This window comes from Sciurus vulgaris (genome assembly GCF_902686455.1).
Source record: "Sciurus vulgaris genome assembly, chromosome: 2".
Taxonomy (NCBI): domain Eukaryota; kingdom Metazoa; phylum Chordata; class Mammalia; order Rodentia; family Sciuridae; genus Sciurus; species Sciurus vulgaris.
The window spans coordinates 177,253,809-177,272,025 of record NC_136462.1 but is presented as its reverse complement, the minus strand read 5'-3'; the positions used below and the strand labels follow the sequence as shown (position 1 = coordinate 177,272,025).

Sequence of the window (18,217 nt, the reverse complement as noted above, 5' to 3'; positions counted from 1 at the left end):
CCCTCCTCTCCTCTCGTCTCCTCTCCTCTCCTTCCTCTCCTCTCCTCTCCCCTCTCCTCTCCCCTCCCTCCTCTCCTCTCTCATCTCCCCGACTGTAGCTTCTGCAGCCCCCTTAAAGCCTCAGTATCCCTCACCTGGCCTCCCAGTACCTCTCCTCCCCTTTCCCTGTCCGTTCTTGGCACCATTAGCACAGGATCCTCCTTTATAATATAAATCTGACCTTGAGCCTTAAATTTGACCTTGACCTTAAACCTGCTCAAGACTTTTCTGTAGGCTCAAAAGGCACACCCTCCCTGTCCTGGCCCGACCCTCCTCTCTACTTCCTGCACCCTGACCCCAGCGGTGCTGGAGCCAGCCCCTTCTCGCGCTCCAGGAGCTTCCGACCCCTCTGCGCTGTCCGCCGGGTTCCTCCATAGGCTGCTCTGAGTGCCAGGAGGGCTGGGCGGTCATCCTCTAGAATCCTGCAGAGGCTCGCTCCCGCCTGCGCCCAGCCCCTGCCGGAGCCAGGCCCCGATGGCCTCTGCACACGCTCGGTCAGTGTTGGCTGAGACGTGGACACTCCAGAGCTCAGTTCCCCCTTGCCCCATGGGGGTGAAGGCCACAAGGGGAGAGAGAGGGAGAGGGAGAGAGAGGGAGCAGGACCATCCCGGATGGCTCTTTTTTCTTTTTCTTTCCTTTTCTTTTCCCCTCTTCTCTTTTCTTTATTCTTTCCTTTAACGGTGCTGGGGATTGAACCCTGGGGTGTTTTACTACTGAGCTATAGCCCCAGTCTGTTTTATTTCTTATTTTGAGGCCGGGTCTTGCTAAGTTGTTGAGGCTGGCCTTAAACTTACTATCCTCCTGCCTCAGCCTCCCGAGTGGCTGGGATAACAAGCCTGTACCCCTGTGCCTGGTCTTGGATGACTGTTGGGTCTGAGCTTTGGCCAAGTGCCAATGGTTTTGTTAAGTAGAAACCCAGCTACTGTGTGGACGGCATGAATAGGGGAATCTGAAGCCACCCAGACCTTCAGCAATGCATTCAGACTATATATATATATATATATAATATATATATATATATATATATATATATTTAGTTGTATATTGACACAATACCTTTCTTTATTTATATGTGGTGCTGAGGATGGAACCCAGTGCCTCACACATGCTAGGTGAGTGCTCTACCGCTGAGCCACAGCCCCAGCCCTAACAGGAGGGATCCAACCTAAGGAGAAATTCCTAAATACAGAACAGTAAGTGTGCATAACAATATCTATTTTTGCCTTATTTTTAAACAGTAATAAAGTCTATATGTTCAGCAGAGGAGAAGAGTTACAGTAACTATGATGGACCAATGAAGTGGAATATTATGTAGCCTGTAAAACACTTTCTATAAAGAATATTCCATATGGACAATTCTTACACCATGCTAAAAATTTTAAAAGTTACAAAATCTCTCTCTCTCTCTCTCTCTCTCACACACACACACACACACACACACACACACACACACCATGGTCAGAATGGTATAAAAATAGCAGTGCACCCCCCACCCCATGCCAAAAAACTCTGCTCTCAGGCAAAGGAACAAAGAGTATAACAATCAAACTAGTCAGTGATTTATCTTTGAGTTGCAAAACTAGAAGGTTTCTAAAGGGTGAGTGCGATTTTAATCACTGTGTTGAAAATGTAAAATCCACCCGGGCCGAGCTCAGGGGTCTCTCAGTCTGCGCCCTCCTTGGGGGAGTCACTGGTCCGCAGAGCCCGGGAAGGTGCTGCCCTCCACCGTGGCCCAGGCTCCCGCGTGATCTTCACAGCTGAACCTTGATTGGCAGATGAAGCCGGCGCTCCGGGGTAGTCCTCTGCTAAGACGGCGTCCCAGCTCCTGGCTGCCCCAGGACAGAGCTCCGCTTTTATTTTATTTGGAGATAGAGTCTCACTGAGTGGCTTAGGGCCTTGCTAAGTTGCTGAGGCTGGCTTTGAACTCTCGATCCTCCTGCCCCAGCCTCCCAAGCTGCTGGGATGACAGCCGTGCGCCACCACACCTGGCTGGAGCCCCTGCTCCTTGCTGCACACCTGATCCCTGTGACTGTGAAGCTCTGGCTACTCCGGGGAAAGGGCAGGTGAAAGGGACACTCGAGGGCCCTGTGTCAACAGGGCCGGGGGAGGGCGGCCGAGCCCTGCTCCCAGTGGATTTTATAGAGCAGGAAGCTGTGTTCGCCAGCAGCTGGAAGGAGAGAGCGCTTTGCTGACTAGCCAGGGCCGGTGCTCTGCTTGCCTCTCCAGCCCGGCAGCCTCTTCCTGCCGGGACTTCCCTGTAGCCCAAGCCCCATTCTCCACACAGCTGGGAGCTGAGCCAAAGAGCACTATCTCAGAGCTGGGCTCCCGGCTCCCTGTGCATTGCAGTGCCCTGGAAAGGCCAGGGTTGAGCCCCAGCTCTGCCACCCACTGACTCGGCACCTTGGGCAGGTGCCACCTCACCCTACCCCCACCTCGGATCCCCCATCCGATCCCAAACTCCAGGGCCAGGCAGCTAACAGACAAAGCAGACCAGGTCAAAGAACAAGATCTCTGGTAAGAATACTGCCAAAAGGGAGCCACTTCTGAGCCCCGAACAGTCACTGCCATGCAGAAATGTGGACACAGAGCTGCAAGATCCTTGGTTCAAGACAAACCAGAAATCTGGATTTAAAAAAATCTGAGCTGGACGCAGTGGTGCCTGCCTGTGATCCCAGCAACTGGAAAGTCCAAGGCAGGAGGATTGCAAGTTGGAGGCCAGCCTCCACAATTTAGCAAGACCCTGTTTCAAAATAAAAAAAGGATTGGGGTGAAGTGCCCCTGGGTTCAACCCCCAGTACTCTCCTCCCTCCAAAAATAAAAAAAAAAAAAATCTGGATTTAAAGGAAGTGCTCTGCAGACTTGGTGTGGCCCCTGGGTCGCAGATTTGGGGTCACTTGGTGGCCTGCCTCTGAGCAGCTCTGACCCTGATGCTCGGGCTCCTGGCCTGCCCTGTGCAGCCAGGGCAGAGTGGACCAAGGTCCAGGCCTGGAGAGCCGGCGGCCGGACTGCTGAGCAGGATGAGGGGTGGCGCAGCCCAGAACCGGCCCTGCGGCTGTGCTCGCTCCTGCCACAGGCGTGGTCTCCAAAGGCTTCCTGCTGCCTGCCAGGACATGCCCCATGTACCCAGGGCTTGTCGTGGGCTGCAAACCCCACGTCACGACAGCAATTAACCTCCCGTGCTTTTAAGGAAATCAGCCTTGAGAGCAATGCAGGCAGAGCAGGAGTGTGACTGTCACCTGAACTTCTTTTTGTTTTTTGTTTGTCTTAGTTTGGTTTTTTTTTCCCCCACACCTGGGATTGAACCCAGGGACCCTTAACCACTGAGCCACATCCCCAGCCATTTTTTATATTTTATTGAGAGACGGGGTCTCGCTAAACTGCTTAGGGCCTCACTAAGTTGCTGAGGCTGGCTTTGAACTCGCGATCCTCCTGCCTCAGCCTCCAGAGCTGTTGGGATGACAGGCCTGCACCACCGGCCCGGCCATCACCTGACCTTCTGCATTGTAGTCACTGCGTACCGCGTGGCTTGGAGGGAAGCTCCAAGCTGGGTTTATTCTCTCAAGTCGGCTGGCGCTGAGTTATTGAGCTCAGAGGGGAAACACGGGGTCTGGATCCTGTGAGTCTCCGCGGGCCGCGTGCATGGTCCGAATGCACCTAATCGCTCCACGCACTTCCCGCGCCTGAACGCCAGCAGCAACCCAGCGACAGCCTGAGCAAGGCTTGCCCGGGCCAGGCATTTCCTCTGCGAGATCCCAGTCTTTTTAGACACAGAAACACCAGGGAGCACTGCAGCCCCACGCTTGGGCCTGTTTTAAACACGAAACCACCAACAAAAATATGGACCTCGGGAAGGACGCTCATGTGCAGGAAGAGAGCAGAAACGGTCACCTCGCTTGACCTCCCTGGGAACTGCATGCAACTCAAATCTTTCCTCACTCTGTGCCTGTCTGCGAGGGCCTTGCGAGTATTGATTTGGGGATTTCAAACGAAATTTTAGCACGTAGGTGAATCCGTCCCTGGAGACGCCAAGGAGGACGAGGCTGCACCGTAGTGTTTAGCTTTGCTCTTTCTCTGAGAGCTGCCGTCAGGATTTGGAGTTGTTGACACACTAACTGGATTTCCTGGCGTGGAGGAGCGATTCGGAGGGGCAGGAGGAAAGGAGTCTGACTTCCAGACGTTCCCCAGCCTGCGCCAGGCTGAATGCCTAGAACGCGCGCAAGAGAGCGCCCAGTGGGTGCTGATGAATGGAAGGTTGCAAGGTCAACGGCAGGTGGCGCAATGCAGCAAGACCCTGCCCTGAAATTCAAAAAGTAGAAAGAAGTGGGAACGTAGCCAGTGAGAGACCCTGGGTTCCGTCCAGTGTTGCAAATGACAACAAAACTCCGTGGGGCTTCGCTTCTTTCCCAGAAGACCCAGTTGCTGAGAGTTCTGGGTTCAGTCTTTGCTAGTCCCTGAGGACCCGGAGACGCATGAACCCCTCCCGCTCATAACTTAGCAGCAGAGACAAGCCCACTCAAGAGGTCACTGAGTGTAGAGAGGACTATAATCATATAAATAAAGTACTGCAAACGTTTTCTGCCCCTCTGTTGACTTGCTCAACAGCCCATACTTACTTGGGTGGTGACATCCACCCAAGTGTGTGCAGACCTACTTATTTGGCAAATATGTACTGAAAGCCTTCTGTGTCCTGGGTACTAGTCTAGGGACTGGGGAGTAAATAAAGATCAAAATGGGCACGCACCCATAGCTTCCTTATATATCCTTGTCTTCCTTATATTCTAAAATAAACAATATATTCAATATATTCAATGTTGCTAAGCATCATGGGGAAAAAGGAAGTCTGGGTAGAAAGAGAGGGAGGCTGGGGAATGGGGGCTTTTTTTTTAAGTGAAGAGGCCTGGGGGGTGGTGCCTTTGGAGCAAAGACCTGGAGTGGGAAGAGATTACACCAGGCAGGAGACTGGGAGCAGAGCATTCCAGGCAGAAGGGACAGCATGTGCAAAGGTCCTGAAGTTAGGAGTATGCAAGGAGACAGGGTTCGGAGAGCACAGCGAACAAGGAGGAGCAGTAGGTGAGGGCGGAGAGGTAAGGGGCTGGAGGGACGGATGTGCAGCACCTTCCATTAGCCAGGTAAGAGTTTGGCTTCTGCACCACCATGGGATCTGTTGGAGGGGTTGAGCAGAGCAGGGACCCGATCTAATCTGTGCTCTAAAAGGACCTCTCCAGCTGCAGCGTGGACATTGCAGGGCAAGGAGACTGCTGCATCCAGGGGAGGACGTGGTGGCATGGACCAGGGAGCGGACACGGGCAGTGCTGGCAAGCATCGGATTCTGGATGCACTGTAGGGGAAGGAGAGCTGGCGGCTCCTTGGAGGTACCTGAGGGTACTGACCTCATTAGCTGGAACGATGGGATCGCTATTGACAGGAAAAAGGAAACAGTTTTGAAGGAAAACCCAGAAATTGGCATCTTGGACAGGTTAACTTCAACATGTTCTGTTAGACCAAAGTGGCGCACTCTCCTGAAATTCTCTTGTCTGGCAGACAGCTCTTGGCCTGCGATTCTTTTCTTTTTTGACCAGAAAAACTAAGAAGATGTAAAAAATGACACTGTAGTTAGAAATCTCTGAAATACAAACTATTATAATATTTCAGATTAAGATTGGGGATTGGGCCGGGTGCGGTGGTGCACCCCTGTGACCCCAGATGTCTGGGAGGCTGAGGCAGGAGGATCACAAGTTTAAGACCAGCCTCAGCAACTAAGTGAGGCCCTGTCTCAAAATAGACATTTTTAAAAAGGGCTGGGGCTGTGGCACCCCTGGGTTCAATCCCCAGTCCATAAAAAAGAAGATTTGGGGTTGGGATAAAGACATAACATGTGGATTACATTAGAATAATCATGGACTTAGGTAAGTAAATAACCACCACTGGTTCTGGGGTGCTTTCCCAATGCCAGGACCTTGCCGGGCACTGCACCTGCGTTACTGCTCGTCAGGGCCCATCAAGGCTGTAACTAGCCCCATTCTACAGATAAGGAGACTGAGGCTTAGAGAATCAAGCAGCATTTCCACCCTCATAAACATGGTGGCTGCTGGAGTTTGGGATCCAAATCTCGGCCTAATTGATTCCAGAGCCTTAGCTCTTCTATCAGGTCCGCTCCGCTCCAGGAAGAGGGGAAAACTCATTCTGAGACCGGCGTCTTTTAAAATGTTGGCAGACAGAGGAAGGCAGCCCAGCCCAGGTGGTAGCTGTAAATTGAGGGGAACCTCTAGGAGGGAACTGACCAGCGAGACCTCCCCACCGGGTGAGTCTTCCCTGCCGGGTGAGGTTTCCACAAGAACAGTAAAACCAGAGACTCAGGCCTAGACAGGCCTTGCCTCAGCCCGCAGCCTAGTTCCCCTTTGGATGACCATTGGTCAACAAGTGGAGGCACCTCTGCCCACTAGCAGGGATTATACCCCACCTGAAGGCCACCACTCCTAGAGAGGCAGCTTCCTTGTGGAGCACCGCATTATCAACTTCCTCCAAGACTTCAGCCTACTGAAGGCTAAGAGGGGATATATATAGAAATCTTCAAAGACATTGTAAGTCAATAGAGGAAATCTGCAATATCTCAGCGGTCCACTGATACCTGAATAATATGAGAAAACAAGGAAAGAAAATGCTGCAAACAAATCTAGATGTTACATCAATAAAACCCAATGACAGCATGGCAGAAGAAATGACAGAAAAGGAGTTCAGAATGTACATAATTAAAATGATCAGGGAAGCAAACGATGAGATGAAAGAGCAAATGCAGGCATTGAATGATCGCACCAATCGACAGTTAAAAGAGCAAATACAGGAAGCAAAAGATCATTTCAATAAAGAGTTAGAGATATTGAAAAAAAACCAAACAGAAATCCTTGACATAAAGGAAACAATAAACCAAATTAAGAACTCCATAGAAAGCATATCCAGTAGGATAGAACACCTGGAAGACAGAACCTCAGACATTGAAGACAAAATATTTAACCTTGAAAACAAAGTTGAACAAACAGAGAAGATGGTAAGAAATCATGAACAGAATCTACAAGAACTATGGGATATCATGAAAAGGCCAAATTTAAGAATTATTGAGATTGAGGAAGGCTTAGAGAAACAAACCAAAGGAATGAACAATCTATTCAATGAAATAATATCAGAAAATTTCCCAAATCTGAAGAATGAAATGGAAAATCAAGTTCAAGAGGCTTATAGGACTCCAAATACACAAAATTACAACAGACCCACACCAAGGCACATTATAATGAAAATACCGAACATACAAAATAAAGACAGAATTTTAAAGGCTGTGAGAGAAAAGAACCAAATTACATTCAGGGGGAAACCAATACGGATATCAGCAGATTTTTCAATCCAGACCCTAAAAGCTAGAAGGGCCTGGAACAACATTTTTCAAGCCCTGAAAGTAAATGAATGCCAACCAAGAATCTTATACCCAGCAAAACTTACCTTCAAATTTGACGATGAAATAAAATCCTTCCAAGATAAACAAAAGCTAAAAGAATTTACAAAAAGAAAGCCAGCATTACAGAACATTCTCAGCAAAATATTCCATGAGGAAGAGATGAAAAATAAAGAAGCAAATCAGCAAAGGGAGGAATAATCCTAAAGGAATTGTCAAATAAAGGAGGAACCAAGTCGTGTCAAAAAATAAATAAATAAAATAAAATAAATGAACCAAATGACTGGGAATACAAATCATATCTCAATAATAACCTTGAATGTTAATGACCTGAATTCATCAATCAAAAGACATAGACTGGCAGATTGGATTAAAAAGAAAAATCCAACAATAGGTTGCCTGCAAGAGACTCACCTCATAGAAAGAGATACCCATAGACTAAAGGTGAAAGGATGGGGAAAAACATACCATGCACATGGACTCAGCAAAAAAGCTGGAGTATCCATCCTCATTTCCGATAATGTGGACTTCAAGCCAAAGTTAGTCAGAAGGGATAAAGAAGGTCATTTCATACTGCTTAAGGGAAGCACAAATCAGCAAGATATAACAATCATAAACATTTATGCCCCAAACAGTGGCTCATCCATGTATGTCAAACAAATCCTTCTCAATTTCAGAAACCAAATAGACCATAACACAATAATACTAGGTGATTTTAACACCCTCTCTCACCACTGGACAGATCTTCCAGACAAAAATTGAACAAAGAAACCATAGATCTCAATAACACAATCAATAATTTAGACTTAACGGACATTTATAGAATATAAAAAAATAAAAGAATAAAATGCCAGCAGAATGTCCCTTCTAGAGCATTTTAAAATGCTGACTTCGGCTAAGTGAAGAGGCAGGGCCGCGTCTTCAGCAGGGAGGACTGGGTGGGAGAGGGGCTGATACTCACCACCCTCTTCCAGGAAGGTCCCGGGGCTTGTGGAAGGCGGAAGACCCCGCGTGGCCTGGGACGTGCGGGTGGAGATCAGCTGCTGAGGGAGGCGGGCGGCGGGCCACTGTGGGCAGAGAGGGCGGCGAGGGACCTGGGAGCCGGCTCCACTCTGCCCAGGGCTGCGGGAAGGTGGATGGGACTCTGCCCCCAGCAGCCTGGCCTGCGGTGGCCGGTGGCCACGGGGAGCATGAGCTGCTGCTTCTACAGCTCGTGCGGGGCCTCTGGCAAGTCATCTGCTCTCCACTTAGAGGATGCGCAGTTGGACTCGGGTACCGGGGATGGTGCCCTGTTTGGGATGGGAGCTGTGGTCCCTGCAGATCGGACGGCCTCCCTGCAGCCCTTCAGCCCTAGGTCCTCGTGACCCTGGGTGCCTCCATCCCAGGAGGACAGCACAGCTCACCTGGTGACTTGGTTCAGCTCTGAGGGCACCATCTTCTTACCTTAGGACCCTGGGTATTAGCCACTTCTGCATTGCTGTGACCAAAATACCCGGCAGAAACACCTTGGAGGAGGAAATGTTTATTTTGGTCCCAGAGGCTGAGTCCATTGCTCTGAGCCCAGTTGAGGTGGCACATCATGGCGGAGGGGTCGGGGGAAGGAGAGCTGCTCAGGACCTGAGGCTGGGGGCCGCAGGAGAGAGGCCCCCTTCCAGGACAGAGCACCAGTGACCACCTCCACTCGACCACAGTGAGCACAGTCCCTTCACCTTGGGGTGGGCTCAGCCGGCAGTCCTGCCTTAACACAGGATTTTGGCAGGGAGTCGGGGAGAGACCTCATACCCAAACTATGACCCCCTCCCCACAGGCTCCTGCAACAAATCCCATGCAAACTTATTTCTTTTGACGCTTAGTTTCGGGATATCTTTATTTCTCCCAAAGAATTAATCTGCTTCCTGTTTTTTCCTAACCATGAGAACAAGACTGAGCATAATTTCCCTTTTCACCTAAGTGACCAGGAAGCTCAGAATGAAATCCAAAGCCCATTACTGCCACCATTCTGTACCTGCATTCTGGCCACGGTTTCCCTTCTTCCTTGGGCTTCAGTTTCAAGGCATATTTTACTGCATGTCATGGGTGAGTTGCTGTGAAGTTAACAGAACTTCTGTCTTACCGCTAGGCTTTCCTTCCAAGACTGCTTTACTTGGAAAGCTACCCTTCATCTTAGTTTATTGAACCACTGCCTGGGTTTCAGTGGGGGTGACAGGTGGAGGCTGGTCGCTGGCGTCAGCTCCCAGCCTAGGCTGTTTCTCGCCTGCAAGGCGATCCCCGGCGACTCTTTCTGGGTTTCAGTTTCTCTCCATATAAAATGATGAGCTGTGACTGGGTCCACCCAGGATCCATCGTAGGCTTCTGAGGATTTGTTAGCCCTGTTGGTTCCCGGGGGTCAGCGCTGGGTGGCAGGGGGCACTGACTCCAGGATCCTAAGGACCGAGTCAAAGAGCTGAGAAAGGGGAGAATCCCCGGGGATGGAAGTGCCACCGTCTGCCCCTGCCTGTGACAGTTTAGAGCTGGAAACTTGGAAGGCGGGGCAGAGAGAGGAGCGGGGCTGAGGCTTGACAGCTCTATCAGTCAGGAGGCCCCGGGAGCATCTGCTGCAGCCAGGGTTGCTGGAGGGCCTCCATCTGCCAGCAGCCACTTGCCAGGTAGCCACCGTGCTGGGACTGGCCCGTGGCCCCTCTCTTCCCCCTTTCCCTGGGTGTCTGAGATGGGCGGCTGGGATCGGGGAGGATGGGAGCCAGGATGTACCCGCTGCTCCCTTTCAGATAGGAGGCCTGGCCCACGTGGCCCTGGAGAGCCGTCCTGGGGGCGGCGGGGGCCCGTAGCTTCAGAAGCACCCCTGGGTGTGCCCCGACTCCCTGCGGTGACAGGCAAGAGCGTCTCTGAAGAGAAAAAGAAAGATGTCCTTCGCGAGGTCGTGGTAGTCACAGCAGGAAGTGATCCGTTTCCCCATCTCTCTCTTTGTTGGAGGTGCTGCTGGGGGTTGAACCAGGGCCTCGCTGCTAAGCAAGGGCCCACCACAGAGCCAGTCCCCCAGCCCTCTCCGCCCTCCATTTATTATTACCTTAGTTGGATCCCAGAGAGGCAGGCAGGGCCCAGAGGGTGGTTCCCCCCCAAGGCATGAGGTGGAGGAGACATTGAGAGATCCGAGGCCCCAGGGCACCACGGGGACCTCGTGATGGGGTCTCCCGGAGGACCTGCTCAGCACCTGTACGGCGGGGAGGGTCAGGGTCCCTGGGAGAGGCCGGAGCGGGGGCCTGGCGCAGGGACTTCTCCTTGGCCTCCAAGACTGCTTCTTAGAGGAGCAGAGATTTGCTCTGGGCAAGAAGAATTTCTTTTCAACAAACTCCTGTACCTTGGTGAGCCGTGCTCTGGAGGCAGGAGGCGCCCGGGGACAGACTCCCCTGTCTCCACCGTGGTCTTTGAGAGTCTCTTGGGAAGGCCGCTTAATGCTTTCACGCAGCGTCCTGCGTGTCCCGGGTCCAGCGTCTGATGAGGCCTCCAGGACGCAGTAGAAATGCAGATGCCCATGAGCCCCAAGTCCAAGGAGCCACCTGTGACTTCCCAACCCCTGGGGCCTCAGGCTTCCCAGGTCTCTCCACCTGGCCTCCCTGTGCCGGGGACGTGGGAAGCGGCGGCCTGGTGGCCTGTCTCCTCCAGGCTGACCCAGGGCCAGGAGACGGGGAGGGCCTTCTGGGCCCACTGCCTGCAGTCAGGCTGGGGAGGCGCTGCCTGCCGTTCCCCTTCTGCACCCCTGCTGAGCGGTCTGGGCACCTTGCCCTCTCTGGACCATGCCTGGCCTTCTACTGTGTGATTAAAATAGGTGCTATGCCAGGCTCGGCGCGCACGCCTGCAGTCCCAGAGGCTGGGGAGGCTGAGGACGGAGAGTTCAGAGCCAGCCTCAGCGACTCAGTGAGGCCCTAAGCAACTCAGCCAGACCCCATCTCTAAATAAACTATAGAAAAGGGGAGGGGATGTGGCTCAGTGGTTAAGTGCCCCTGGGTCCAATTCCTGGTACCCAAATAATAAATAAACATGTATTCTGTAGATTTTTACAGAGTTGTTTTTTATTGAGATATGATTCACATACCATAAAAGTCACCCTTTTAAAAAAGGTACAAAAGTAAAATTCTGGGGTTTGTGGGGCATTCGCAAAATTATGCAACCAGCCCCTTTATCTAATTCTCAAAACATTTTCATCATCCCAGAAAAGAAATCCTATTCCTTTTCTGTTATTCTCCGTTCCTTCTTCCCCTAGTCTTTGTCTACCACTGAAACTCCTGTCAGTGGGTTTGACTATGTGGGATATTTTTTTTCTTTTTTTTTTTTTTTTTTGGTATTAGGGGCACTCGACCACTGAGCCACATCCCCAGCCTTATTCTGTATTTTATTTAGAGACGGGGCTCCCTGAGTTGCTGAGTGCCTCACTTGTGCTGAGGCTGGCTTTGAACTTAACAATCCTCCTGCCTCAGCTTCCCGAGCTGCTGGATATTTTGTATAAATGAAATCACAGAATACATGGCGGGCTTCTTTCATTTAGCATGATGTCTTCAAGGTGCATCTAAGTCATACCATGTATTAACACCTCATTCCCTTTTACGGCTAAATAATATTTTGTTGCACAGATATGTCACATTGTGTTTATCCGCTCATCGACTGATGGACAGTGTGTAGTCTTGGGCTGGGGATGTGGCCCAGTGGTAGAACGCTTGCCGGGCATGTGTGAGGCCCTGAGTTTGATCCCCAGCCCTGAAAAAAAAAAAAAAAAAAAAAATCCCTTGACATTGGATGGTCTTACCTCTTGGCTACTGAGAACAGAGTGCAGTGGACATGGCGACAAGTTTCTGTTGGACAAGTTTTCGTTCTCCCGGAGCACGCCTAGTAGACTGCTGGTTCTCGGGTGCTCCCGTGTCTGACTGCTTGGGGATCTGCCCAGCTCTTCCCAGCAGCTTGGCCATTCTGCATTTCTACCAGGACCGCGCTCCCCTGTGCCCTCCATCCTCCTGGTGGGTGGGAAGTCATATGGGGTGTGATAAGGATCCATACATCTGTAATCTGAGCCCCTCCCCCGGCAGGCTTCAGGGCGGTGCTGGGGATGCAGCCCAGGGCCTTGCGTGTGCTGGCAAGCGCTCCACGCTGAGCTGCATCCCGGCCCCAAAACCTTTTTAAAAAATAATCTTCCTTCAGCCCTTCCGTGGTAGAATGGATAGGAGAGGAAACTCTTGAGGCCTGAGCCACCCCACTGGGTGTCCCCAAGCCCAGTCCCCCTCATGGCTTGCCCACCCAGACTCGTGCCTAGAAGTCTGAGTCTGATGATCGGAGGCTTCCTGGGTTGGTGGTCTCAGCCCTCCAGCCCATCCTGTTGCCCTGCCAACCCCTGCAGCTTTGGCCAAGGTGTGGGTCCACCCTGCCCCTGTCCTGGGGTTGCCACGGCGAGAGGAGGAAACGCAGTGGCAGCCTCTGTGGTTACAGCCCCGAGGGTGACTTGTGCGTGCCTCGCTTCCCAGATCCAGAACGCAGGGTCGGCTTCTGCTGAGGGTGTGAAGGAGCAGAGGCCGGCGAGGCCCCGATGCCAGCAGAGGGTCTGCCCCGCTCAGCCGCCAGTCGCCTGGTGTCAGAGGTGGAGAGCTGCTGGCTCGTGCTCAGCCGGCCTTCCTGTGCCCTCTCTTCACTGGCACCCGAGGACACCGGGCGCCCTGCCCAGGCAGCAGAGCCTTCCTCCTCTGGTGTGGCCTTGGCGGAGAGGCGCCGGCCGGGGTCTGCCCCTGGGTCGTGATGCTCTGCCTTCCAGGGCTGTCAGTCATCGGGCGGGCTGTTCTGCTCCCTGGGATTTCAGGGCTGCAATGTTAGGGTTGCTTTCTTCTTTTACAAACGGCTGGTGCTTCGAAAAAAGATAATTAAGGGTACATCCAGGGACTTTGCTTGGCTGGAGTCTGAGGTCATCCTGGTCCATGGTCCCCCCACTAAGGAAAATACCGTCATGTCTGTGGGGGTTGGGATGCAGCTTCTGAGTTTTGCAGATGTGGAAACTGAGACCCAGGCGTCCCAGCGATTGAGGGGAAGCATCCATCATGAGCAGCTCAGGAAGCAGATCGTTAGACCCAGAGGCACTGAGGGACCATTTAGTCCCACTCCTGGATCCAGCCCGTGTGTTGGACCCACCGTGTGACCAGCGGCTGTGTGTCCATTGTGCTTGTTCCTGTGCTCCCGGGGCTGTGCCCTGAGTTCCCGCCCCAGGCTGGGCATGCTGCGTGGTCAGGAGGGAGCGTGCCCAGGAAGGGTGCGGTGGATCTGCGCATGCGGGCGTGAGCTGCGGCTGGGCAGGGCAAGGTGCACAGGCGGCCAGTGCAGGTGTGGAGGTGGCAGTGACCCGCAGGGCTCTCCAGGCATCAGAGGGAGAGGGAGACAGAGCTGGACAGCGTGATTGGGAGCGTCTTGAACTTCAGAATCAAGAGTTTTGCCTTCATTTTAATTTAACCCAACACCTCTAGTGAATTTCAGGCAAGACCGGACCCTCGTCCCTATCACTCCTGCCTCTGCCCTGCTTAGGCCTCTTAATTTCTCCCCTGGGAGTTTCCAGTCACCTCCCGACGGGTCCCCCTCCCTCTAATCTTGCCCCACCCCAACTCACTCCACAAGGACCCCAACCCAGGGGCTTTCTCAAGTGCAAGTCTGATGGTGCCTCCCTCCTTTAAAAGCACCTCCAGGGCTCCCTGTTGCCCCGCTCAGGGTCGGTGGTGCCCCGTGGCCCGGCCCCACCTCCTTCCACAGCCCCCTGCTGCCACGTCTGCCTGCACCAGGCACCCTGGTTTCCCAGCGGCCGGCTGTTGCATTATTCACCACCTTTGGCCAGATGACTCGTCCCCTCCCCTTGGCGAACTCCTATTCATCCCTCAAGACCCAGCACAGATTTCTGGTTGGAACAAGCTTTTCCTGACCTTCCGGGAGCCACCAATGTGCCCTGAATGTGTTTGTTTTGAATCTCATAGCACATTGCAATTATGTTCAGGTTACTGGCTGCTCCCATTGTGTGTGTGAGTGTGTGTGTATGTGAGCATGTGTGTGAACATTTGTGTGAGTGTGTTATGTGAGTGTGTGAGTGTCTGTATGTGAGCATGTGTGAACATGTGAGTGTGTTATATGAGTGTGTGTGAGCGTGTGAGCATGTGTGTATGTGAGCATGTGTGAACATGTGCGTGTGTTATGAGTGTGTGTATACATGTGAGTGTGTGAGCATGAGTGTGAACATGTGCGTGTGTTATGTGAGTGTGTGTATACATGTGTGAGTGTGTGAGCATGAGTGTGAACATGTGTGTGTGTTATGTGAGTGTGTGTATATATTTGTGAGTGTGTGAGCATGTGTGCGTTGCGTGTGTGTGAGCATAAGTGTTGTGTGTGTGTCTAAGTGTGTGTGGTGTGACTGGCGCTGACCTGAGCCCCACGTCTGTGATTCACGTTACACACGTGTGGGGCTCAGGTCTGGCGGTGGCCGCAGAGGTACCTTCTGTTGTGGCCCCGCGTACGGGTGATGCTGAGGCTGCAGGAGCGGCTGACCTGCTCCCGGCATGCACTGGGGGCCGCAGGGCTGGACTGGAGCCCTGATCTGTTGGATTCCATTCCTGCACCTCCCATCCCCTCAGGAAGCCCGGGCATGTGAGGGGCCCATCTAAGGGTGGAGGCAGCAGGGTCACTATGGTGCCAGCGCGACGCGACTCAGAGCCCGGCGGGAGGGGCTGTTCCCTTGGGGGTCAGAGGATGCGCCATCATCAGCCGGGCTCCCCACGATTCAGGGTTTCCTTTCCACCTTCCGTTGCAAGTGGCAGCCTCTGGCCACCTGGGGACAGGCCTGTGGGACTCCAGGCTGAGCGGGTGGCATGGTGACAAATGCCATGGCAACCTGCCTCCTCTCGGGGGCCTAGGAGGGCGGGAGGACCAGGAGGCACAGGGCACACACTGAGGCTCCAGAGCAGGATCTTGGAGAGGTGGCTCCCTCTGAGCCCGGGTGGCTTCTGCCCGCCCACAAGGGACGCGGCCCGTTGGGTTCCGTCCCGGGAGGGGAAATACCACTTCCACCTCCGTCCTGGGTGAATGGCTGGCTCTGGCCTCCAGGGAGACTGTCGGCTGTGTCCAGGTACAAGTGCTGGCCCTGTTGAGGGAGGAAGGAGAGGGGGCACCGAGGAGGGAGGCGCAGGGCTGCCAAGCAAGGTGTCAGCAGGACAAGCGGGGACAGGCCTTCATTGTACCAAGGCCACAGGCAGCTCCAGGCAAACGTGGCATCTGGCCTGCCTCTCCAGACGTGGAACTCCACCTGGACTTGCCTGGCTCTCTAGCAGCTCTGGCCCAAGCTGGCTGGAGGAGGGTGCTAGTCCTGACTGGGAGTCCTGCCCGTGCTGGGCATCCTCCGGGAGGCTCAGCCTCCTGCTTGCCTCCTCCCAAGAGCCAGGGAGAGGGGCGACCAGCCTGCTGTGAAATAGAGGCCAGAGCCCAGCAGACCCACAGTGGTGACCTTGGGCCCAAGTAAGATCACAAAACCCACCTTGAGGGGCACAAGGAAGCACTCAGGAGGGCTGCCTGACCCCAGAGGGATCCAGCCATTGATGAGTGACCCTGGAGCCCTTGCCCACCCAGGAGGGAAGACCATGGCTGCCCGTGCCACCCCCAGCTGCCCCTGTCAAAGTCCTCCCGTGCCCAGGAGACAGCGAGCCATTTGTGGCCATCCAAATAAGTGTCGGGGGCACCGTTGGCCCCCATCCCACCCCTGCCCCAAGCGTCTGCTGTGGGCTGGCCCTGGGTCCCTGGAGGCCCTGCTGGGTGACAGGGCACGGCAGGAGGGAAGTCTTGCCACGCTGGGTGAACAGCTCAGGTGACAGGTGTGGTGTCCACGGCTCCTGCAGCCCGGCACCCGACACCTCCAAGCAGACAATGCTGGCTATGTCCTGGCCTCCAGGGAAACAGGCCGTGTTCTGTGTCACAGCCAGGAAACAGGCCATCTTTGTCCACTCAGGAGGCAGCCCTGCCAATGGCTGGGAGGACCAGGCTCCTGGGAGGCCCTGCTGTGGGGTGGGGAGGGGGTGGTCCCAGGTCCAGGGACTCTGGGGTTTGCAACTCGGCCCCCCAGTGTCTGCTGTTGAGCTGGTTCCCATGTTGGCCCTGCCACACGCCTGGGGAGTGACCTTCCCTCCTGGGGGCTGACTCCTCACAGTGAGAGGGGACTAATCACAGAACTTCCTCATAGGGTTGTTGGGAGGAGTCGATGGCGTAATGTACGTAACGTGTGTGGCACGGGGTCTGGCGTGGAGTGGGGCTCAGACGCTGCTCCTCCTGCACGCAAGAAGGTCCACCGCATGACCACCCTGGCCAAGTGTCTTGGAACCCGGGCCGCTGGCCTCAGTCCCTGCTTGGAACTCAGAGGAGAGGGCTGTCTCTGGAGCTGGCTTGGAACCAGCACGTTGGCTGCAGAGTCCCCGTCCCTCTACGTGGCACTGGAGGGGCTCCCGCTGATGCCTGGCCGGCATGGGGCCTCCCCTTCCCTAAGCCCCCCAGGGCTGCCCTTGGAGCCTGAGCCCCCACCCAGGGAAGAGGCCTGGACACCTGGGCGGGAGCCAATGGGCCCAAGTCTCCCAGCCACTTGTCAAGAGTCTCCTGAGGCAAGGAAGCTTCCTGCTGGGCCCGCCGCCAGGACAGCCAGCAGCAAGCAGAGAGGGCTTCTGCTCCCATCCACCCCAGTCCTCATCTGCGTTCAGCCTGTGCCCCAAGTTCCTGGGACGTGCCAAGCTCAGCATGCGCCTTTGCACGGGCGGCTGTGGGCACGCCTGCATGCGGCCTGGGTGCAGGGTCGGCAGCACGCCGGCATTGCAGGCAGCGGCCTGAGCGTGCATGTTCACGGAGAGGCTGCGGCGCATCTTGGAATGACATCATGTTTGTGCGTATCCATGTGTCTTTCTACACGTGTGTTGGTATGTCGGTCTGTCTTGTCTCCCCTGTAGCCGGGAAGCCCAGAGCCACACGCCAGCTGATGGTCGCCGAGACCAGCCCAGCCTAATCTGGGGTTCCTGGTCCTGCTCCAGACCTCCAGACCGCAGCCTCTGCCCAGCAGGGAGGACTGAGAGTGGGGAGGCGGGGGTCTGAGTGTCAGGGACCCGCTCACTCGTAGATAGAAGACCCAGTGCTGCGTGGCGGACAGGAGCCCCACTCCTGCTGCCCTGGTGACCTGGGGCACCCTCGCTCGGCTAGAGGACGCCGGGCTGGACTGAAGTTGGATAGCCACCCCGAGGCTGATTCTGAGCTGGGGAGCAGGCACCTGTGCACCGGCCCCCTTACGTCACTGGTAGAGGCAGTGGGGGCCAGAGCCTCGCCCGGTCCTGGGGTGTCCTGCCAAAGGGTGGTGACAGGAGAAGCCATGCCGGGCAGCGGCCCCAATGAGAGGATGACATGGCCCGGCCCGGCCCTCCCCGCGGCCCCCCCAACCCGCCCTCTCTCCTCAGCCCCGGGGACACCGCCTATCCCGCCCCTCACCCGGACCCGCAGCCTTATGGCCATGTCCCTACCAGGGAGCAGACGGGCCTCTGCTGGATCCCGCAGGTGAGTCTCCCCCGACCCAGAACCTCAGCCTCTGTGGGGCGGGAGGAGCGCAGGCCTCTGTCCCCACCTGCCACCGACCTGCAGCGTTCCTTGAGCAAATCACCTCCCAGTTTCCTGTCTTTAAAATGGGCTTGCTAACGCCCACCCCACCAG

At 54.5% G+C, this 18,217-nt stretch overlaps 1 protein-coding gene across 9 annotated transcripts in view; it reads left to right on the top strand.

Annotated features, from left to right (window-relative positions):
• The window catches only part of SNPH (syntaphilin), a 46,396-nt gene that overhangs the window by 16,013 nt on the left and 12,166 nt on the right, over nt 1–18,217 (top strand). For 3 of the 9 annotated variants that reach the window (XM_079128244.1, XM_079128246.1, XM_079128245.1), the window contains one exon: nt 17,968–18,064. In XM_079128244.1, the coding sequence (XP_078984370.1) occupies nt 18,015–18,064 (50 nt within the window). In that variant the 5' untranslated portion in view covers nt 17,968–18,014. Of the gene's footprint in view, nt 1–14,883; nt 18,065–18,217 lie in introns of those variants that run through there. The other 6 variants (XM_079128238.1, XM_079128243.1, XM_079128239.1 and 3 more) reach the window with 5 other exon arrangements.